This window comes from Ornithorhynchus anatinus, chromosome 5, assembly GCF_004115215.2.
Source record: "Ornithorhynchus anatinus isolate Pmale09 chromosome 5, mOrnAna1.pri.v4, whole genome shotgun sequence".
NCBI lineage: Eukaryota > Metazoa > Chordata > Mammalia > Monotremata > Ornithorhynchidae > Ornithorhynchus > Ornithorhynchus anatinus.
The window spans coordinates 68244313-68268426 of record NC_041732.1 but is presented as its reverse complement, the minus strand read 5'-3'; the positions used below and the strand labels follow the sequence as shown (position 1 = coordinate 68268426).

Below are 24114 nucleotides of genomic sequence, written 5' to 3'. Positions count from 1 at the left end.
GGGGACTGTATACAGCCCAGTTACCTTGTATCTACCCCAGCACTTGGTACGATGCCTGACATAGAGTAAGCACTTAACAAATACTATCATTATTATTGTTCTTCAAATGCCGTTGAATCGTTTCTGATCCATAGTGACTCCATGGACGCACTCTCTCCAGAACTTCCCATCTTCTGCCTTAAAGTCATTCTGGTATGTGTATCCATAGAGTTTTCTTGGTAAAGATATGGAAGTATGCTTAGAACAGTGCTTGGCAGATAGTAAGCTCTTAACAAATACCATCATTCTTCTGTGCAGTAAAAAAACTTCTCTGCCATTATCTTTGAACAATATTTTGATCACTTGATTATCTGCCTTTCATTCTTTCCCATGCCGCTGCTGCCCAGCACAGGTGAATTGACTTTTTCTGATGCACTGGCTTCGACTTTTCCATTATGGGTAACCCTATATGGCATAGTTCTAAGCTTCATCGGCATTCACAAACTCTCCTGCCACAATAAGGCGTTGATTCATAGGAGAGAATATTATTGTTGTTGTTATTACTATTAAGCCCTGTTCTGAATGCTGGGGTAGATACAAGTTAATCAGGTTGGACACAGTCCCTAACCCACATAGGACTCAAAGCCTAACTAGGTGGGAGAACAGGTATTTCATCCCCATTTTACAGATGAGGAAATAGAGCCACAGAGAAATGAAGTGATTTGCCCAAGGTCAGACAGTGGGATTGGAACCCAGCTCATCTGACTCCAGGCCAATGCTTTTTTCCTCTCTTGAGTGCTTAGTACAGTGCTCGGCACACAGTAAGCACTCAGTAAATACCATTGATGGGGATGATAGTACCCCTGGCTTCTTGAAATACTGTATTTTCTTGGTAAATTACAGATTGTTTTCTGATTATTTTTTTCTTTCCCCTCTTGCTACTCTAACATTTTTTTTGCCCTTGCTCATTTGAATCAATCAATTGTTTTCCTTGTGCTTTCCTGCTCTATTCCATGTGTCTAAAAACCCAGGGTAGGCTATAATATTTCATATTAAGAGATGTAAATCTTAAGCATTAGTGAAACACCTCAGTAGTTTATTTTAACTATCCTACTAAACTTTTCTTGGCAAGGCTTAAATTGTACAGCAGGTAAATTTCTGGTTCATAAAATTATATCTTCTGTTTGCCCAATACGTTAAGATAACTTTAGAAAATGACAAGCCAGAACAGTTTTGTGTGATTTGCCTAGCTGAAAATATACTATCAGGGGAAGAATTTACAGGTCTTTTAATGGTAGCAAAAGTGTTAATAAAATATCTGACATGCCCCATTCTTATTATTTTCTGATCAACTTAGACTATCTGCTGGAAACAGTATGGTCTCAAAGCATGCTTTCTTCTATCACTTTGAGTGGAATTGGTTTTGTGGGGAAAAAAAATAAGAAGTTAGAGCTATATTTTCCTTGTCTGTGATATGTGATGTCTTCCACAGTTTCTGAGAATAGCTCATCAGTGACATCATACTTGGTAGGATTTATGAATCCGGGGACAAATTAGTAATCCCTTTGGCAGAATGGAGGTGAAAGGATTTTTTTTTTTTTTTTAAAGAAAAACAGAATGGCCTAGAGGAAAGAGCTCAGGGCTGGGAGTTAGACCTTGTTTTTAATCTCTGCTCTGTCACTTGTCTGCTGTGTGACCTGGGGCAAGTGACTTAATTTTTCTCCCTGCCTCAGTTTCCTCATTCGTAAATGGAGTTAAAATACCGGTTCTCCCTTCTACCTAGGCTGTGAGCACCAGGTGGTACAGGGACTGTGTCCAACCTGATTATCTTGTATTTACTTCAGCACTTAATACAGTGCTTAGCACTTAGTAAACCCTGACATGCAAATTCAGAAAGAGTTCCATATTTTTCCAAATTCTTATTGAAGGCACATCTCCAAGAGAACTTCCCTGAGTGAGCCCTCCTTTCCTCATTCCACTCCCTTCTCTGTCATCCTGACTTGTTCCCTTTATTCATCCCCCTTCCCAGCCCCTCAGCATTTATGTACATTTCTGTTATTTAATAAGTAATAATAATGATGGTATTTTTTAAACACTTACTACGTGCCAAACACCATTTTAAGCGCTCGGGTAGATACAAGTTAATCAGGTTGTCCCATGTGGGGCTCACAGTCTTCATCCTCGTGTTACAGATGAGGTAACTGTGACACAGAGAAGTTAGTGACTTGCCCAAAGTCACACAGCTGACAAGTGGCGAAGCAGGGATTAGAACCCACAACTTCTGACTCCCAAACCCATGCTCTTTCCACTAAGCCACGCTGCTTATGCCTGTCTCCCCCTCCAACTCCCAAACTGTAAACGCCTTGTGTGTGGGGAACACATCTGTTTGTTATATTGTGTTTTCCTAGGCTCTCAGTTGAGTGTTCTGCACACAATAAGTGCTCAGTAAATATGATTGACTGACTAGCTTAACAGATACCACAATTATTATTATTATTTTTAAAGAGAAAAGGGAGAAGAATAAGGGGGTGAGGAGTTGTTTAAAATCCCTCCAATTAGGTAAGAATTCGAGTGCAACTTTTTTTTTTACTCCAAAAAACAGTTGTCAGGTGGTAAAATCATATCTTTTTTAAAAATATGCTAGCTTCAAATGACAATATATATTTTGGAGTGTTTGGAGCAAAATCAATGTAAAAGCTTGTTTTTGCCTGTATCCTTAGGAAACTGGCCAGAAAATTTACAGCAGATGTTAAACTGCAACAGGGTTAAATATGTGTTCTAATTTCGGAATGTGGCTACATAATCTTAGGACTCTGTTTTTTTTCCTAGGCATTATTTATGACTAAATCAAAACATATTATGAAATTAGTATACATTCCTGTAACATGTAAAGTTTGAGTAGGTGACTATCATAAAGAAAACTTAGGAGACCTCAGAAGAAAGGCAGCCAAAAAGAAAAAGCATTTGAGGGTATATTTTTTCTTAAATGTAGGAGCTGTAAAAAAAAACAAAAACCAAAACCCAACACAACTTTTCTTCAAAAAATGATCTTTGGCACTCATTAACCATGTGGGCTCCCTTGTCCTAATTTGTTTCAAGGCAAATAGCAGTAGGTCTTAGCAATGTATCCGGCTAGGTTAGATGTCTTCATTGCTTACTGTGGGTTAGCTGGTCAACCTGAATAGCCTTTCCTTTGAGTGGGCTCCTTACCAGCAGTAGTGTTCGTTTGTCATCCGTCTTCTGTGTTGCTTGGGGGTGACAACCACATCCTGCCTTCCAATCTATCAGTCATATTAATTGAGCGCTTACTGTGTGCAAAGCACGGTACTGAATGCATGGGAGAGTCCAAAATAACAGTTGGTATTGTTGTTAATGGTATTTAAGTGTTTACCATGTGCCAGGCAATGTACTATATGCTGGGGTATATGCAAGATAGATTGGGTAGAGTCCACGTCCCACATGGGGCTCACGGTCTTAATCCCCATTTTACAGATGAGATAACTGGGACCCAGAGAATCGAAGTGACTCACTCAAGGTCACACAGCAGACAAGTGGCAGAGCTGGGATTAGGACCCAGCTTCTCTGTCTCCCAGGCCCGTACTCTTTCCACTAGATTATGCTGCTGCTCATTGGTAAACACATTTTGTGCCCTCAACAAGTTTACAGTCTCTTCCCAATGCAGGGTGAGGAGGTTCCCTTTGGTAAGAGTTGTCCTTTTTGGTTTATTTGAACATACAAGAGTATTTAGTTCTCATAGACCTCTACCTACTTCATGCCTCTACACAAGAATGACTGAAAAGAGTCTGCATGTTTCTCTGCAGTTGGAGTTTGGTTTAACTTTATCTTTTCCTCTCTCTTATCTGCTGGAGAGTTTGGCCAGCCATTAAATGACTGTAATAACATGGGTAAGACAATCTGTTGTTACAGTATCTTTTGTTGAATTCCTGAATTCTCTTGACAAATGAGGAATTACGGGAACCATTGAGGAAATGGAACTTTTGATTCAATACCGTGTTGACCTAGAAAAAAAATTGAAGGTTTTACTTTTGTCACTGAAGCAGTGATCAAGTGATCATTTTGCTTCATAACCACCCCCTCCATTTTTTTAGTATAACTGTTTCCCTTTATCCCCTTAATGCCACTTTTATTGAACTACTCATGTGCTTTTCTTTTAATCTTTTTCATTAAAAGCTTTATAAAGGTGCAGAACTACCCACTTAACCTGACTTTCTCCTCTTTCCGTCATGCAGAGGTGTATGACAAGCAATTTAGCTGGTTTTGCAGTTCTCACCCTCTTCATTTTGCCCTTGCTGCATTTATAGTGGAGAAGGCAGCTGGGAAGTCTCTGGGTTCAGGGATCGTGAATTCATCCCACTTATGGATTCTCTCTTTGAGTTGAGAGGCGAACTTTTTCCCAGGAGATTGTATTGTTGCATTCTTCTTGGTTCAGAAGTAACCATGAAATTAAGAAAAGTCTTTGGATGAACTATTTTTGAGCTGTCTATCATTTGGAACCCCAGGATGGCAGTTTAGATGGGTGACTAAATAGCTTTCCAAATGGTGTCTCGGGGTCCAAAGGACCTCACAGGGTAAATAATTTTTTTCATGATTTACATAGCAAATATAGTGTCTTCCCAATAGAGCATTTCCTGTCACCATAATAAATAATTAAACATGATATTAAACTTGTGTGGCTTCTAATAAACTGCAGGAATTCAAAAGGAAAACTTTGTGCAGGTTTTAACACTTTTCTTTCAAAGTGCAATAGTGCCGTTCCTTGACAGAGTTGTGTTCCTGCTCTTTGAAAGCATAAATGCAATGATTTGTGGATTTCAGTTTTTTAATCTCTCGATCTCTCTCCTCAGATTCGCCGGAGGCGCCTTGCTCGACTGGCTGGTGGGCAGACGTCACAGCCTACCACCCCTCTTACCTCTCCACAGAGAGAGAACCCACCAGGACCACCTGGAGCAGTACCAGCCCCGGGCCCTTCCCACAGTCTTGGCCTAAATGTCCACAACATGACCCCAGCTACCTCCCCAATAGGCGCATCAGGTAATGGATAACCAGGCCTTTTGAAGTGAATTTTTCAGTTTGATCCTTAGATGTGGATAATTAAGATAGTGAATGCTTTAGCTAAAGTTTTGTTTCTACAAAAATGCTGAAGACGGCACCGCGCTCCTCAAAAAACTCCAGTGGTTGCCCATCCACCTCTGCATCATACGGAAACTCCTCCCCATTGGCTTTGAAAACACTCCACCACCTTGCCCCCTCCTACCTCACCTTGCTAGTGTCCTTCTACAACTCAGCCCACACACTTTGCTTCTCTGATAGAAGCTAACCTCACTATGTCTCCATCTTACCTATCTTGCCGCTCACCCCTAGCCCACGCACTTCCTTTGCCTGGGAAGTCCCTCCCTCTTCAGATCCCTGACACTCTTTTCTCCTTCAAAACCTTATTGAGAACATACCTCCTTCAAGAGGCCTTCTCAGACTAAGCCCCCCCTTTCCTCTTCTCCCACTCCCTTCTGCATCTCCCTGACTCACTCCCTTTGTTCTTGCCCTGCTCCCAGTCCACAACACTTAGGTGCATATTTAGTTGTATAAATGTCTGCTGTCCCCCGTTTAGACTGTAAGCTCCTTGTGGGCAGGGAATGTGGTCTGTTTATTGTTGTATTGTACTCTCCCAAGTGCTTAGTACAATGCTCTGCACACAGTAAGCACTCAATAAATACAGTGGAATGACTGAATGAAAGTTACTTTTGAAAGCTATCGATATGATTCAAGATGGAACAACAAGAGTTTCTTCAAATAATTGCCTTTTATAAGCTTGGGGTTTTTTTAATTCCAGAAATAAAATCAAAATGGATTTTTTCAAAATTAAGGAATCCATTGTAGTCACAAATATGTAATGTCTCTCTTAAGATGATGTGCCTGTTTGTCTGTTTTTTTTTCCTTTGGTAAAAGGATACTTAAAAAGAATATTTGAGGAAAACTTGTAGCCATTTTTTTTTCCTGCAGTAATAATATATAAGCACTTACTAATTATCATTACTAATAATAGCAATAATGGTACTTGTTAAGCGCTTACTGTGTGCCAAGCACTGTTCAAAGCACTGGGGTAGATAGAAGTTAATAAGGTTAGACACAGTCCCTGACCCTCATGGGGCTCACACTCTTTAATCCCTTTTCCCAGATAAGATAACTGAGGTACAGGGAAGTGAAGTGACTTGCCGAAGGTCACGCAGCAGGCAAAGCCGGGATTAGAACCCAGGTCTTTCCGACTCACGGGCCCGTGCTCTATCCACTAAGCCAAGCTGCTTCTCTCCTTCATGAAAAGTCCTATGTATAAAAGCATTCCACTGGCCCTGTATGCATCCTTCCAGCATAATTTGGTAACTGATTCTTGGCACAGCGGTACTTATTCCTTTACCAAAATCTAGCTAGACCACCACTTCCAAAACTCTCTTCTTTAGTTGTTGGATTCCCCAATTGAGATTCGAGGTTTCACTCTAAGTGATTATATCACAAGGTGTGAGCATCACCTTTCCAACAGGCCAGGGTCCCAAGGAAAGGACTTGATTATGAATGCCATTTGGACTTTTATACTAGGAAAATATTTTGAATAGTGTTTTTCCCCCTCCTTTTCAGTCATTCAATTTAAATCTAGAGAGCCAAGTAGATAAAATAATCATCCAAAGTCACTGATGAATGTCCCCATCCTCACCACTTCATCCTTCCATCAGACATGGTCCGCTCCCACCTACAGGGTCATAATAATAATTATGGAAATTGTTAAGCACTTACTATGTGCCAAGCACTATTTTAAACACTGGGCTAAATACAAGGTAACCAGGTTGTCCCACATGGGGCTCACAGTCATAATCCCCATTTTATGGATGAGGGAACTGAGGCACAGAGAAATTAGGTGGATTGCCCAGGGTCACATAGGCAAGTGGCAGAGCTGGGATTAGAACCCATGTCCTCTGACTCCCAAGCCTATGCCTTTTCCACTAAGCCATGCTGCATTTCCTATGAGGTTATGGGGTTGAGACCCTAGGTGCCCACTCCACTGAGGTACAGGGTATTCACCCCCACAGCATTTTGAACTGGGCTCCTAGGTCTGTTCATCCCAGCCCTCAGATAACCACAGAGAGTTTCCAGGTAGTCACTAAATCAGTCAGTGGTATTTATTGAGTGCTTTCTGCGTGAAAAACAGTGAGGCAGTTAGGGCTGAAAAACCCCCCAGATGGTGGATTTTTTTTACCTGCTAGCAATTTGAAACCCAACCTCTTTATGCCTCTGCCTTCAAAATGCGTAGTTGGCGTCTATAGTTGACATGTTTGAAAAAAGGCATGGTCACCCTCCCTTCTGCATCACCTCAAAGGAGCATGATATAGAGGATAGAGCACGGGCTTGGGAATCAGAAGGTCATGGGTTCTAATCCCAGTTCTGCCACTTGTCTGCTGTGTGACCTTGGGCAAGTCACTTTACTTCTCTGGGCCTCAGTGACCTTCATCTGTAAAATGGGGATTGAGACTGTGAGCCCACGTGGGACAGAGACTGTGAGCAACCCAATTTGCTTGGATCCAGAGCTTAGTACAGTGCCTGGCATAGAATAAACCCTTAACAAATACCATAATAATTATTATTGTTATCATTATTACACTGGTATTTGCCCCAGCCCCACAGAACTTATGTACATTTGTACTGTACTTATACTGTGTCATTTCCCCTGTCATTTATTTTGATGTTCATCTCCCCATCTAGACTTAGGCTACTTTGGGGCAGGGATCGTGCCTACCTCTTCTGTCATGGTGTAATTTTCTGAAGAGATTAGTACAGTGCTCTGTACACAGTGAGTTCTCTAACAATATTGATACTTCCATCGATAAAATATTATGAAAATACTCTATATTTATGGAATAATTTTCCTCAAACTTTCGAGTTTGAGCGGTTACTGTGTGCAGAACCTTTACTGAGAGCTTGAGAGAGTACAGAAAAGTAGGTAGACCCAATCCCTTCCCTCAAGGATTTCACAAACAACACGGTCTTTCGGTTTACTAAAAGGAAAGCGATTCCACCACAAATATTTCCCTGTTATTCGTTCATGTGAAGATACATTTAAGGCTGTACTTTTCTCAGTGTTTAGGTGAGAGAAGTTAATCTGCTTTTTTTCCTAAATGACCTTTTTGCTAAAAAAAAAAAAGGGATGGAGGGCTTGTTAAATGATTATACTCCTTATTCAGCTTTCAGGTTTTAAGTTGACTTAACATTATTTTTAGATTTTGGGAAGATATCTCCTCGTTGTGAATCTGGCTGAAATTTTTGTTAAACCCATTTCCTGAAGAAAGATTATCATAGGTATTTTAAGGAAACCTTATGAATGGAGAGGAGCCCCAGAGGGCAATGGTGTGCCCCCTTAAACCTGCAAATATCTTTAACGATGAGAAAATTAATTTTATTCATTTCCTTGAATTTGGAACTGAATGAGCTGTCTGACATGATGCATTTGGATTCACCCACAACAATTATGTAAATGTCCTTAACATTCTCCCATTTCCCCTATCAGAAGTGTATTTTAATGTCTGTCTCCCCAGGGTAGGCTGACAAGACATGTCTGTAAACTCTGCTGTATTTTCTTTTAAGTGCCTAGTATGGCTCTCCATACACAGTAAGGGCTGAATAAATACCATCGATTGATTAACCTATTGAGGTGGCCTATTTTTACTAAATAAATTCAGGACCAAAGTTACTTTATAATTATAGAAACTACATCGAAGACCCTGTTGCCAAGAACATCTGAATTTTTTTGAGTAGATTAAATCAAATATTCATGGTGAAATGAGGTTGAGAAAATAGCCCTAGGGTAGATGCAGATTTAAATATTTAACTGAGGTTTAGTTACAGGTAGCTGAAATGCCTGCAAAAGGATGTAATTCACTAGGTGGGGGTTGGGGGGTACAACTAAGGAGAAAAACCTGTGTCCTTGGATGATTTTTCTTCGCTTTAAAGTAGGGGAACTCAGAATAGTATTAGAACCTATTGCTTTCTGACCTCAATGTTCTAGAAATAGCGAGAGCTAGGTATAAAATTATCATTGTATTTAGCATGTACTATGTGTCAGGACTGTACTGGACACTGCACTGGGGTCGATAGAAGCAGCTTGGCCTAGTGGAAAGAGCCCAGGCCTGGGAGTCAGAGGGCCTGGGTTCTAATCCTAGCTCTGCTACTTGTCTGCTTTGTAACTTTGGGCAAGCTCTTTGAGCCTCAGTTACCTCATATGTAAAATGGGAATTAAGTCATACTCCCTCCTACTTGCACTGTGAACCCTATGTGAGACAGGGACTATGTCCAACTTGATTGTCATGTATCTACCCCAGCGCTTAGTACAGTGTTTGGCTCGTAGTAAGCACTTAGCAAGCACTATATTCTTTTTATAATTATACAGAATTATCAGGTCCCACATGAGGCTAACAGAATTAGGAGGAAGAAAGTGTCTTGAATCCCCATTTTTCCGATGAGGGAACTGAGACACAGAGAAGCTAACTGTAATTCCATGTGTGCCCAGGGTCACCCAGCAGACAAGTGGCAGATCTGGGATTAGAACCCAGATGCTCTGACTCCCAGACCCGTGGTCTTTCTACTAGGCTACCTTGCCTCTCACGAGTGCTTTGGTTTTTGGTGATCTTTGTCTTTGCATTCATCATCACTATAAAGATTGAATGTTTTATATTCTTTCCTGCAGAGCATAACCAGCTATTGAGTAAGCAGCTCTCCTTATTGTCCTGTGTTCTCATCCCCTGCATTTTGTTCCTAAGGTTTCAGGAATCCCAGTACTGCCCATTAATTGGAAGGCATTGCATCAAAATCAATTGCTTTCAAGGATCCAAAGTTCCAGCTCATCATCTTTTTATAGCAAATGCCATTTTGGCTCAGAAATCTGTCAGAAATGACACTAATTATCACCCACAGCCCAGAGATTGCTAGCCTACATTTAACACATTCCTTCGCTTTTATTCACAACCCTCAAACTATGTAAGTTGCGGCAGGTATGACTTGCATGCTTGCTTTGAGTATTCATAGTTGTCTTTATAACACTGGGACTCTCCGGTTACTGAAACAGGATGTTGGGTTGAACTGCGTGGCTCAGTGGAAAGAGCCCGGGCTTGGGAATCAGATGCCATGAGTTTGAATCCCGGCTCTGCCACTTGTCAGCTGTGTGACTGTGGGCAAGTCACCTCACTTCTCTGGGCCTCAGTTACCTCATCTGTAAAATGGGGATTAAGGCTCTGAGCCTCATGTGGGACAACCTGATTACCCTGAATCTACCCCAGCGCTTAGAACAGTGCTCTGCCCATAGTAAGTGCTTAACAAATTCTATTGCTATTGTTCTTGTCTGCCTGTCTCCCCCAATTAGACTGTAAGCCCGTCAAATGGCAGGGACTGTCTCTATCTGTTACCAATTTGTACATTCCAAGTGCCTAGTACAGTGCTCTGCACATAGTAAGCACTCAATAAATGCTAGTGAATGAATGAATGAATGAATGAACAAATACCAACATTATTATTACCATACAAACCCAACCTATAATTCATTTTAGCGTCTGTCTCCACCAAGAGATTGTAAGCTCCTTGATAGCGGGGATTATTATTATTATTATTATTATTATTACCTTGATGGTGTAACAACACTTCTAGTGCCATTTGAATTAGGGTGCAAATCCAGCCCATCGGAAGTTGAATACCCGATGTCCTGATTCCTGACAATTGTGTGGTCTAAACCTAATCCTAGGAATAGGAAGAATTCATTGGGATGCTCGTTTTGTCTTTAATTCTTAGTTACCGTGGAAATGATTTTTAGCTCCTCTATCTAAGGCCCCTAATGTGAAATGGGGATGAGCCACCCCCTCCTTGCCATATGTTGTGTTGATCTTTCCATCTGGAAGGAGATGATCTGGACATGTTTGAACAGGGTTGCTGCTTGTGAAGTTTTGGGGGTTGGGGTGGTGGTGGTGGTGAAGAAAAGATGGAGTGCTCTACATAAAGTACTCAGTCAGTAGCCAATGAAAGCAAGAATTAAGAGTTTGTATTCCCTAAGGGTAGAAGGAGTTTTTTTTTTTAACTCCAACTCCTTTGTGTATATCCTAGGAACATTTTTACATGTGTTCAATCACACAGCTTTCTTTAGGGCCTTAATCTGGAGGCCATAATCCTCCTGCTAATAGGTGTTGAACAGGTTTTTCAGGACCAGCCACTTTAAACACTTCTCTTCCCCCTCTTCTCCCCCTCTCCTCTCCTCCTAATTGCTTGCTCTTCTTTTCTCAATCCTTTTGTTTCTGCCACTCATTCATTCATTCAATAGTATTTATTGAGTGCTTACTATGTGCAGAGCACTGTACTAAGCGCTTGGAATGAACAAGTCGGCAACAGAGAGAGACAGCCCCTGCCGTTTGACGGGTTTATAGTCTAATCGGGGGAGACAGACAAGAACAGTGGCAATAAATAGAGTCAAGGGGAAGAACATCTTGTAAAAACAATGGCAACTAAATAGAATCAAGGCGATGTGCATTTCATTAACAAAATAAATAGGGTAATGAAAATATATACAGTTGAGCAGACGAGTACAGTGCTGAGGGGATGGGAAGGTAGAGGGAGAGGAGCACCAGCTCATGTTAGGGAACTCATTCCTAGTGGCTTCAAAGTCATTCAATCAATCATATTTGGGTGCTTACTGTTTGCAGAGCACTGTGTACTAAGGACTTGGGAGAGTACAATACAACAGTAAACAGAAACATTCCCTGCCCACAGTGAGTTTACAGTCAAGAGGCAGGGAGACAGATATTAATACAAATAAATGAGTTGCAGATATGTACATAAGTGCCGTGGGGCTGGGGGGGGGGGGAGAACCAAGGAGCAAGTCAGGGCGACACAGAAGGGAGTGGGAGAAGAGGAAAGGAGGGCTTAGTCTGGGAAGGCCACATCCACGCACTCATCCTTCTCGACTCTCTGTAAGGAATAGGCCTTCCACCTGCTTTGGCCTAATGGTTAGAGCATGGGCCTGGGATTCAGAAGGTCTTGCGTTCTAATCCTGGTTCTGCCTCTTGTCTACTTTGTGACCTTGGGCAAGTCACTTAACTTCTCTCTGCCTCAGTTCCCTCATCTGTAAAATGGGGATTAAGACTGTGAGCCCTATATGGGACATGGACTGTGTCCAATCTAATTTTCCTCTATCTGCCCTAGCGCTTAGAATAGTGCCTGGCACATAGTAAGTGCTTAAATACCATTATTATTAATAATCATTAATATAGTATATTAATAATAAAAATGGGAATTAAGGCTGTGAGCCCCATGTGGAACATGGACTATGCCCACCCGAGTAGCTTTTATATACCGCAGTGCTTAGTACAGTGTTTGGCACATAGTAAGCGCTTAATAAATACCATTCAAAAAAAGTCCCCCTTTCATTTGTGCCTCTAACTCATCATCTAAAAAGACTGCCACCTTCAACTGATGACTCCCTCCCCAACCTTCAAACATACCATCTATCTCCTAACCTAACAAAAAAAAAACCAACAAACTTTCTCCGGATCCCACTGCCAACTTTATCTGTCACCCCATCTCCTTCTTTCCATTCCCGTACAGATTCTTTGAACTGACTGCATACTCTCGCTGTCTGCACTCCCTCTCCTCTAACTCCCTTCTTGACCCTTTACCATCCAATTTCTGCCCTCTTCACTCCACTGAGACTGTTCTTTTAATCGCCATTTAACAGATGAGATAACTGAGGATAACTGAGGATAACTGAGTAAAGTGCTTTGCCCAAAGTCACACAGCAGACATTTGGTAGAGCCGACATTAGAACCCGGGTCCTCCGACTCCCAGGTCCATGCTCTTTCCACTAGGCCATGCTGCGTCCCTGTAGCTATAGGAGCAGAATTTCAGGCTCCTCGTGACTCAGAATCCCCAGCCATGGTGCCCGCTACAGCAGCCGCTGCCACAGTCTTCCGGAGGTTTTGTGGAGGTGGGACCATGCTGGGCCTGCTTTTCTGCCCCGCCGGGATGGCGGAAGGCGGGGTGGGATGGAGGTTCCTCAGTGAGGCACAGGAGAGTTGGTGCAGGATTCCGGGGAGACAGAGAGGCAGTCTGGAAGAGGAGGAGGAGGCCAAGGACCTAAAGAGCCATTCTGAAGGGCGGCGGGTACCCACAGGGGTCAATTGGCCATCTGGTGGAGAGGTCTGGAGCACAGTCCTCTGACTGCCTCTCTGGCACATCACCTAAGCACTCACAACCTCTCGTAACAGTTTTGGACCTATGTGTATGCCATATTATTTTATCAAATAATATCTTATTTTTTTCCTTCGGCCTATCTGCAATGTGTTTCCAGTGTCTCTCTCCCCTGATAGGTTGTAAAACTCCCTAAAGGGCAGGTACTCTGTTACTTTTGTTGTTCTCTCCCAAGCAGCATGGCATAGTTGATAGAGCATGGGCCTGGGAGTCAGAAGGACCGGAGTTCAAATTCTGGCTCCATCGTGTATCTGCTGTGTGACCTTGGGCAAGTTACTTAACTGCTCTGTGCCTGTTACCTCACCTGTAAAATGGGGATAAGAGTGTGAGGCCCACGTGCCCAATCGGATTAACTTGCATCTACTGCAGCACTTAGAACAGTACTTGGCACGTAGTAAGTGCTTAAGAAGTACCATAATAGTAATTATTTTGTGCTCTCCATAGTAAGTGCTCCATAAATACAGTTGATTAATTGATTGAGGAGGAGAGTCTTTGAGCTAGTAAGCAACAGTTGGGAATCATTGATTATTATGAAATCATTAATTAAAAACACCTAAGAAAGACATGCTGTTAGTCTTCAGTCAATTGTATTTTATTAAGCACCTGTTGTGTGCACAGCACTATATTAAGTTTTTGGAAGAGTACAATACAACAGGGTTGGTCGACGTTTCCTGCCCATCAGGAGCATGAAACAAACAGGTAGGCAAAAGAGGCTCGCCGAGTTTCAGCAGGGATGAAGAAGTTTGAGAATGTGCTGTGAACATGGGAATTAAATGCATGGAATAAGTAGGGTTAGGTTGGTTTGTTAGGACTCACTGATGAATAGGAACAGCAGGCCTTGCTGTTGGTCATTTGCCACCCAAAAGGAAAAAATAATTTGTCCATTCAAAGCTAAGGGGTTATCTACATCATTTAGAATTGGCCCAATCCATTGTGTATGTAAAGAAATAATTTTTTTAAAAAGCAATGTCCAATTTCTGGTCCAATATTTAGACTGATGTTGCTTCAATTTAGACAGCGGGGTGTTTTTAGGTTTTTTTTTTCCCTTGGGTAGAAGTCGGATGGTAATCTGTCTCACTGTTTTGCAGGATAAAATAATTATAAAAAGAATAAAGGGTGGGATGTGTTGTGACCAAATCATATATTATGTACGTCTTTACAGAACATTCCCTCCTAAAAGGTCTTAAATTTCCAGGACAATATTTGTGAGCACCCATTGTGACAGCAGTAAGGTGTAGGTAAACCTCATTGTTTGGCAGGTTTTATGCAACTCCTCTTTTTCAGCATTTGTTTAAACATCAACCCTGAAAATATATCTTTTTCCAACTTGAAGAAACAAATTGCCCTTGAAATTCTGAAGTTCTTTTTAAATAAAGAATAAAGCTGATGACTTGTGTTTGAAATTGGTAGAATTGTGAAACTATCTTGCCTTAATACCTACAATGCTTGCCTTAAGTGATTTTTTTTTAAATCCTAAAAATGGATCAAACTTGGGCAGTTTGAAGTCAGAACTTTGGAACAGGCTGAGGACTGTAATTTAAAAATAGGTTGTTGGTCTGGTTCTCAGTTTTTCATTTGAAACCTAATACTATTCAGGCAATGCATTGTAATCCCTGAAAGAATACCTTCTAGTAGTGAATTTCACCTCTTTCCTTTTAATTAGTAGCCTTCCCTGTATGTTCCCTCTCCCTAATTAGTTTGTCAATTATAGAACTTAGGTTTTTGGAACTGTGCCACACCTAGTTTGGTGTTCATGTTTTATTAGGAGACATGCTGTGCTAACACTACTTTATTTTCTTTTATTTCTTTTTAGCCGAAACAGATACATGAGCATATCTAGGTTGTTTTAAAGACTAATTTGAAGCTGACCTGTTGGTGGCATTGTTCTGGAAAGGCTCAGGAGTGGAATGGTCTTCACTTTCTGCATGGTTGGAGGGGCTAGAAGACAAAAATCCTTCTTTTCCTTACCCACTAAATTTGTTCTGATCTGGTGCAACCACCAGACATGTAGAATTGGAATGCTTTGAAATTAATCAGGTATAGGAATGGTCAGAGAAGGGGGGGGGGGCAGAGTGCATTTCCTTCCCAATTATCCTGGGATTCTTTACAGGTGGGCCAAATTCACATCTGACTTTGTGCCAAAACCATCCTAAACACACAGTTGCCCACAGAACTTTTAGCTAGGAAATTCCCCTTCAGAATTTGGAGCATTAGGGTGTTTACCTTTACCTCTCCCTCCACCTCCAACAAAACCCCTTCCCAGTCAAGTTCCTTATGCCTCATTGATTTTTTTTTTCCAGCAGTTAAATTTTAAACTTTGGCCTCCCCTACCTAGTTGTGGAGAGAGCGGAATTTCCTAACTTTATAAAGATTGCCCAAATGCATAGAATAGTGCTCTGCACATAATAAACACTCAATAAATATCATTGATTGGGTTGCCTTTTGGTTTTTTTTTTGTTTTTTTTTGATCAGTTCCCTTCAGAGTTTTATAGCCTTGGGGTATTTTGCCCCTAAATAAGCATAATTCTACAGTTATTTCATTTAGCTCAGGCAGGTCAACCACCTGTTGCAGGTGTAGAAAAAACTACTTTGCAATTCAGTATCTCCTTTCATCTGAGGACATCAAAGTCTTTCTAAACAGTAATTTAACTGCCTAGCTTTGGTCTTATGAGGGTTAATATTTTATCCAGTGTGCAGAGAGTTCAACTGGTGTTTGTAAAATGGGGATGCCAGTGAACTTGTAAAGCTCTTCGAGATCCTCCGGGGAAATGTGGGTTAGATAAGGAGTGCCTGTGTAGTTAAATTCATCTCTTCAACTTTCAGAAAAAGAAGAATTAATGTTCTTTGTGTGAATCCCTTTTGGAAGTGTTGGATGTTTATATTAATGGAGTTGCAGTCTGTCATTTTGGGGGACATAGTTCCTATTGTGGGAAAATTATATAATAATAATGGCACTTATTAAGCACTTACTGTGTGTCAACCACTATACTGAGGGCTGGGGTAGATTCAGATTAATCAGATCAGACACAGGCCCTGTTCCATTTGGGGCTTGCAGAATAAGGAGGGAGAACAGGTTTCCAGATCCCCATTTTACAGTTTTACTGTTTAAATTCAGGTACAGAAAAAAATGAAGTGACTTACCCAAGGTCACACAGCTGGCAAATGGCTGAGCTGGTATTTGAACCCAAGACCTCTGATTCCTCTTTCCAGTAGGCCATGCTGTTTCTCATACTTATACTGATATATATTTCCTGGACAATTTTCTAGTGTTTATCCCATCTCCTCTAGTTCTTATTGTAACTAAGGCAACAGCCTTTCAGTTGGCTAGGTGTGAAGGGTAGGCTAAGAGGCCAAGTAGTTTGCTGGGAAGAATGCAAAACTGGGTGGTGGGAGACCTGATTGTACAAACGTTCCTGGGTGACTTTTGGCAAGCTGTTTAATCTCTCTATTCTCTAGTTTTATCTGCCTAAAATTGATATTTGGTATAAAGACAGTCCATCATTTGGATGGTTCATGTTGTGCAGAATGGCATTTATAGCGTTTCTAAGCTTTTACTCTTTCAGCTTTCCACAGAGGTGATTTTTTATGGTATTTGTTAAGCACTGTCTATGTGCCAGGCACTGTGCTAAATATTTAGGTAAATACAAGCTTATCAGGTTGGACCCAGTCCTTGTCCCACATAGTGCTCAGATGAAGTATCTGAGGCATAGGGAAGGGAAGTGACATGCCCAAGGTCAAACAGCAGACAAGTGATGGAGCTGGGATTAGAACTCAGTCTTTCTGACTCCCGGGACTGTGCTCTGTCCACTAGGCTATGCCACTTCTCAGTTCCAGTCTTGGCTCCAGCCATAGGGGAACTATTTTAAAAGTTGCATTGGGGAAGGGAAAGAAAGGGAAGGAAAAACCTAGAACTGGGAGTTGTGAGGGGCAGTTACTGGATCATGAGGTGGAGTCACTGGGAAGAGTAACATGTCCATTAATTTCCGGTGAAGTCAAAGCAGGCTATTTTATTGTGGAGTCTCTCTGACTCAAGGTAGATAAATGAAGGGAGCTGTATTACTCAACTATAATTGAGCACACAATTTGGGTTAAAAATAAGGTATCCAGCCTTGATTCAGGAACCAATTCCCTTATTTATAAGAGTGCTCCTATTAGTAAATAGGTTCTGGCCAGTGTTTTGACTAAGAAACGGTTTTCAGGAACCAATCATGTTGTGAGTCCGATCCATTACCTGACCTACTCAGTGGTTTCATTCCAGATTTCCCATACCCTACATTCTTTTCCCCTTTCCCTTAAGGTGCTTTAAGTGCTTAGTACAGTACGGTGAACTGTAAGGACTCAAATATCATTAATTTTTTTTTAATCCCTCCTCCCCTCTCTCCCCGCTCCCTCCCCCAAAAGTCAGCATTTTGTTATCTTTTGGTGTCACAGCTTCTCTACAGCTGGGTAGGGTGGAGTGTAGGAGATGGACCCAGAAAATGCAGGAAGTTGGCTTAACTTTTGCTATACAGCTGGTAATTTGTTGCTTCGATATCAAACGGCTGCTAAGCCTTCTGCAGCCTCATTGCAGTGTCTGCTCTGGGACTCTCCTGGAATTCCCTTGGGATTCCCTTAGAGGCCCTGATTCCCTAGTTGGAGGAACTGCTGGGGGATTTTAGGAGTGTGTTCTGTGTTAAGGGCTTTGAATTCCTTAGATAAAGGGATATAGAGAAGCAGCGTGGCTCAGTGGAAAGAGCCCGGGCTCAGGAGTCAGAGGTCATGGATTCGATTCCTGGCAAGCCTCGTCAGCTGTGTGATTGTGGGCAAGTCACTTCACTTCTCTGTGCCTCAGTGACCTCATCTGTAAAATGGGGATGAAGACTGTGAGACCCACGTGGGACAACCTGATTACTCTGTATCTTCCCCAGCTCTTAGAACAGTGCTCTGCACATAGTAAGCGCTTAACAAATACCAACATTATTATTATTATTATTATTATTATTATTATCTAGGTGAATTAAAGTCGTTGCTATTGCTGCTACTGTAGACTATAGGCTTGTGGTGGGCAGGGAACGTATCTGTGTATTGTTATATTTTACTCTCCCAGGGAATTAGTACAGTGCTTTTTATACAGTAAGTGCTCACTAAATACGATCAACTGAGGCAGTACTTTTTCTGGAAAGCAAGGATATTAATGTTTACTTCAGCTGATTACACCGATGGGTCAGATATTCCTTAGAGCCTGAATTCCATAATGATTCATTCATTCAATAGTATTTATCGAGCGCTTACTATGTGCAGAGCACTGTACTAAGCGCTTGGAATGTACGAATCGGTAACAGATAGAGACAGTCCCTGCCCTTTGACGGGCTTACAGTCTAATCAGGGGAGGCAGACAGACAAGAACAATAGCAATAAATAGAATCAAGAGACAGACAAGAACAATAGCAATAAATAGAATCAAGAGACAGACAAGAACAATAGCAATAGTTGGTCGGATGGCCATTGAAGACATGACCACTGGACGTAGTATTTAATATATAATACAAATAATGATGCAAATCAAAGCAGCTGGGGTTGGGGGTAATTCCTTATTCTCAATTACAATTACCACCCCATGATTTGCCCCAAGGATACAATTGTCATGGTTTAGATGGATGCTTTACCCCATTTTGCAATGAACCTTAACCTACAAACATATACAGCCATATATTCTGACTGGGCACCATAGGTTGGTAGGTCTCTTCCCACCTCCTCTGCACCTGCAGTGAGATGAAGCAATGAATAATGAATGGATCTCCGAGGAAGTTCTGCCCAGGATATTAGATTTTCAAGGCGTTGAACAGACCTCTGTGCAGATGACCAAAGTTGTTGTCAACTGGTGAGGCAACTTAATTGGGAAATGGAGGATGCAGGTTTCAATTTGTTTATTGCACTCATTCATAGGAGTCACACTCCATCGAACCTTGATGATCCAGTGCAAGCTCCCGAAGAGCTCGTTGTGGGCAGGGAATGTGTCCGTTTATTGTTATATTGTACTCAATACAGTGCTTTGCACACAGTAAGGGCTTAATAAATACGATTGAATGAATAATAATGGTGGTTTTTGTTAAGCGCTTACTATGTGCCATGCACTGAATTAAACGCTGGGGTGGATACAAGCAGATGGAGTCGGACACAGTCCCTGTCCCACATGGGGCTCAATGAAGTTAGGGTTTCTTCACCCTAAGAAAAACATCTTTGGTTGAAAAAGCTGGGATCAATTTATGAGAAAGCAGGGGACTTTCTAAATATGATTAAAGTAAAAAGAGCCAGTTGGAGAGTGGAGTGTAAAGGCACTCAGAAGGCATTTGGTTGCTACCGTGTGCTTTAAGAAGAAGAGGAGACTACGGTTTAAGCTCAGTGAAGAATTTTCCCAACTTAAATGGAGAAACAGCTCCCAGTCAGTCACGTCAATACAAGCTTGTACTTCTGCAGTTTCTTGCTGAGGTTTGCACTCTTATTCCAACTCCTCATTTGTTTAATATTGTGGTGACGTGGTTTGATTTTAATAGAGATTAAACAATATCATGTTCCAGTAGCCTGTGAAGGAATTTCAAATTACTATTTTGGAATGGATCCTAACTGATCAAGTGTACGTTTTTGGGAAAACATACCCCATGATACAACCATAATATGATACAGGCACATTTTCATGGAAGAAAACCCAGCTGGCTCGTGCAGCGTGCCTTTCTTTTCTAACTCTGGGAAGTAATTGTTTTGTGTGTGTTCACTTAGGAGTAGCCCATCGAAGCCAGAGCAGTGAAGGAGTCAGTTCGCTCAGCAGCTCGCCCTCTAACAGCCTTGAAACCCAGTCGCAGTCTCTGTCGCGGTCCCAGAGCATGGATATCGACAGCGTCTCCTGTGAGAAAAGGTAAAATGGAGAAGCCTGAACCGTTCAGCAAGATAGTGGACTGTTGGAATTGCTGGAACTATCTAACACCTTGTAGGAAAAATCCACCCTGTCAGTTGCCCCAGCTGAATTCCTGTCAATGATGGCTGTCTGAAGGATTAATAATAATTTTGGTATTTAAGTGCTTACTATGTGCCAAGCGCTGTTCTAAGCGCTGGGTAGATGCAAGGTAATCATGTTGTCCCACATGGGGCTCACAGTTTTAATATCCATTTTCCAGATGAGGTAACTGAGGCACAGAGAAGTTAAGTGACTTGCCTAAAGTCACACCGCTGGGATTAGAACCCACGACCTCTGACTTCCAAGCCTGTGCTCTTTCCACTGAGCCACGCTGCTTCTCAAAAGAAAAAAGTGTCACTAAAGGACCAAAAAACTAAAGGATTGCAACTTCATCTAGTAACTGACTAGATTGAAAAGTGGTTGACCTAGTTCTAAGTAATAATAATAATAGTGGTATCTGTTAAGCACTTACTGTGTGCTAGGCACTGTACTAAGTGCTGTGGTGGATCCAAACAAATCGGGTTGGGCACAGTCCCTGTCTCCCATGGAACTTGCAGTCTGCCTCCTCATTTTACAAATGTAACTGAGGCCCAGAGAAGTGAAATGACTTGCCCAAGGTCACACAGCAGACAAGTGGCAGAGCAGGGATTAGAACCCACTGTCTTCTGATCCCCAGGCCCGTGCTCTATCCACTACGCCATGCTGCGTTTCAAGAGAGAAAAGCGTCATTAAAGGACTATTTGGAAGTCCTGTTAATTTTCAGAAGATATTAGTTGACAGAATCTGTCATGTCATCGTAACTTAATAGGAAGCAAATCCTAATTCTTAGGTTTCTGCAGGTGAGTTAAATCAGGCAAGCTCTTTTTCCCAGATGTACATCAGTAAAAGGGTTTGTTGACTTGTTTTTGACCGTTACATGTTGAAACGGCCTTTTGTAAAATAGGAAAAAACATTTGTGATGTCAGAGACCATTCCCGAAAAGTGTTCTTTCTGCCTTCCGTCTCGTCTCCCTTGGGAGCTTGTATATACGCTCATCATTGATTCTGCCTTTAAGGGTACAAAGCTTCCGTTCATGAATCAGGATCTTGAAATCATTCATCTATTTCTTGTTTCCTGTGTCAAAAGATTGTGCAGCTTAGTCCTGTTTGTACTTTGTGTTCAGTACTTCATTCCCTGTGTACTGGGTATTTTATTAATGCTACAATAAATGTTTTGTTTGTGAAGGGGTTTTACCAGTCTGTTCTATTAGGGCTGTTGGAATTCAGAAGAATACTTTATTAACTGGTGTAATTTGAAGAGTAGGCATGGCTTATCTTGCTTAGTCTCTGAAGAGTGAAGATGAAATGACTTTAAAACTGCCTCTCTGTCCTACAGTTCATGTGGGACTAGTCTAAATAGTAGTTGAAATTTAATTCATATGTTGGCTTTCCTAGTTTGTGGCTGTTTCATAGCTGCAGGGCTAAAGAAATTGAGTTTGACTAGACCAAATTGACTGAATTAATACACAGAACCCTGTAAATGATTTTTCAATGTCTTGGGTTTTGCACAAGGTTTAGAAAGATAACCTGGATCAATTATGGCATTTATTAAGCGCTGAAGTGTGCAAAAGCAGGGGTAGACACAAGATAATCTGATTGGACACAGCTCCTGCCCCATGTATAATTCACAGTCTAAGTGGTAGGTATTTTGTCCCCATTTTACAGATGTCAGGTTAAGCGACATGCTTAAGGTCACATAAAGCAAATCAGTGACAGAGTTTGGATTAGAAAATAGGTCTCCTGACTCCCAGGCCCATGCTCTTTCCACAAGGCCAGAAAAAGCAATGTGCGCTTTTGAGCTTCTAGTAAAGAAAGCCTAGAAAATCAGGCTTAAGTGATCTATAGTATCAGCAGGGATAGTACAACTTTGGGTTTTTTGAGTGAAAATTGTCCCATAAATATCTTTGGTGCCATCCTCTAGATTGTGAACTTGTGGGCAGGACATGTGTCTACCAACTCTGTTGTATTGTACTGTCCAGAGCACTTAGTACAGTGCTCTCTGCACATAGTAAGCACTAAATAAATACCAGTGATTATTTTTGTTTTCATAGACTTGTAAGAGCAAAATGAAATGACAGTCTCTGGTGACCAGAGTTTAAAAAACCTTGTGTGTTTGTAGATCAACTTACTCTCTAATCATGTTTTTAAAACTTGAATGAATTTCACAAAACATTCCCTCCTTCAGTATTAATAAAGGGCAGTGTGGGGTTCTAAAAGTTCTGTTCTTTCCATTCCCAGCATGTCCCAGGTGGATGTGGATTCAGGAATCGAAAATATGGAGGTTGACGAAAGTGATCGCAGAGAAAAAAGGAGCCTCACCGATAAGGTAGGTAAGAGATAAAAAGCTTTCCTTCAATCAATCCTTTGATTGATTGAACCTCATTGAGAAGGAGAGCAGGAGATAGAAGTCATTGTTTCAAGTTTCTGGGCATGTAATTGGGACTGGGCATTCTTCCTGTTTCTTGGAAAAAAAGAAAGCCCAATAGCCTGGGAAGCACATAGCCTCATTTTGCAGTATTATTTTATTGTGCCTAGAGTTGAAGCACTACCATGCACCTTCTGGCACATAATCATGGATTTTCCCCCCCCCCATCACCTCTTTATTTAGTGTATACCCTTAAAAATTTAGTGTAATTTTATATTTGGTATCTTGCTTTTGCACTAACAAGCAGTGGCACTTCAGGATACTAATCTGAACCAACGTTTATCACCAGGTGAGAATTCACACAGCTAAACTCTACTGGAAGTCTGTGAGGGACAGTGTCAGAGTTGAGGGCAAGTGATTTTGATGAATAGAAAATGTTTGTTTGGTGTGGTTCTTCCATTTTTCAGTGACTGGGAAAGATATTGGAGATCTTTTTCTGACCACAATTTTTCTTCTTTGTTCTGAAAATGTTTGCCTGATGTTTTGATTCTTCAAATAGAATTATCTCTATTTGGTGGCAGGGGAGGAAAATTATTTGTATTTTGGGGCAGTTTGGATCCTGTGCCCTTTGTTTACATAGCTTGCCACAACTTACTAAATTCTTCCATTCCTTTACTTCCTCTACTTCCCTGCCAATAATTCCGTGTAGGCACTTTCCGTGGTACAGAAGAAACCTGATTATCCAGACTAATTGAGTCTGCAGCTCAGATAGCCAAATGCAATTTTTTGTTGTTGGACAGGTAATTACCCAATTTTGTACACTTATCTCAACCTTTCAGTGTAAACATTGTACAAGATGAGATTTTTAGGATTTTTTTTTCTGTTGAGATGATACATTTTGTGTAGCAATGAACTTGTAGGGGAGGAACTAGGGAGGAACAATTAAAGATTCTACTTTGAGATCTGGAAAAAAAATCCCTAGTGGAATTAAAGTTGCCACTTTTTAATTTTGAGTGTTGGGGCAGAGGGGTTAACAGGTAGTCATAAAATAATTTGCAGGTCTCCGCCTGAGTCTGTAACCCCAAAACACTTAGGGATTCACCGCATCCCAAGAACACTTAGGGACATATTTTTATGCTACTTGTAATTTTATGTTAATGTGTGTCTCCCCAGCTAGGTTGTAGGCTTCTAGAGGGAAGAGAAGTGGTCTGTTCTTTTTTGTCATATTCGCCCAAGCATTTAGTTCAGTATTCTGCACGCAGTAGCTAATAAATGCCATTGGTTTTTGATTTGGGGTCTTTTCAGCCTTGCTTGGAAACTTTCAGTTCTAGTTGGGGCTCTGGGATGAGCAAGGACGGAAATCCAACCTGAAACCAGTTGGGATAATGGCCACCACCACCACCGCAGTTGAGTTGACTTGTATGAATGGAGTTGATTTTGGCTTTAGGATGCCAACCCGAGCTGGGGAGGGCAAAGGTTGCCAAGGAATAGGTGTCCAACCTTTCTTGATTTGCTTC

At 41.4% G+C, this 24114-nt stretch overlaps 1 protein-coding gene across 3 annotated transcripts in view; it reads left to right on the top strand.

The window, feature by feature from the left end:
• The window catches only part of UBE4B (ubiquitination factor E4B), a 110865-nt gene that overhangs the window by 17310 nt on the left and 69441 nt on the right, over positions 1-24114 (top strand). For all 3 annotated transcript variants that reach the window (XM_029065064.1, XM_029065062.2, XM_029065061.2), the window contains 3 exons: positions 4845-5031; positions 20020-20155; positions 22471-22558. In XM_029065064.1, the coding sequence (XP_028920897.1) occupies positions 4845-5031; positions 20020-20155; positions 22471-22558 (411 nt within the window). The remainder of the gene's footprint in view (positions 1-4844; positions 5032-20019; positions 20156-22470; positions 22559-24114) is intronic.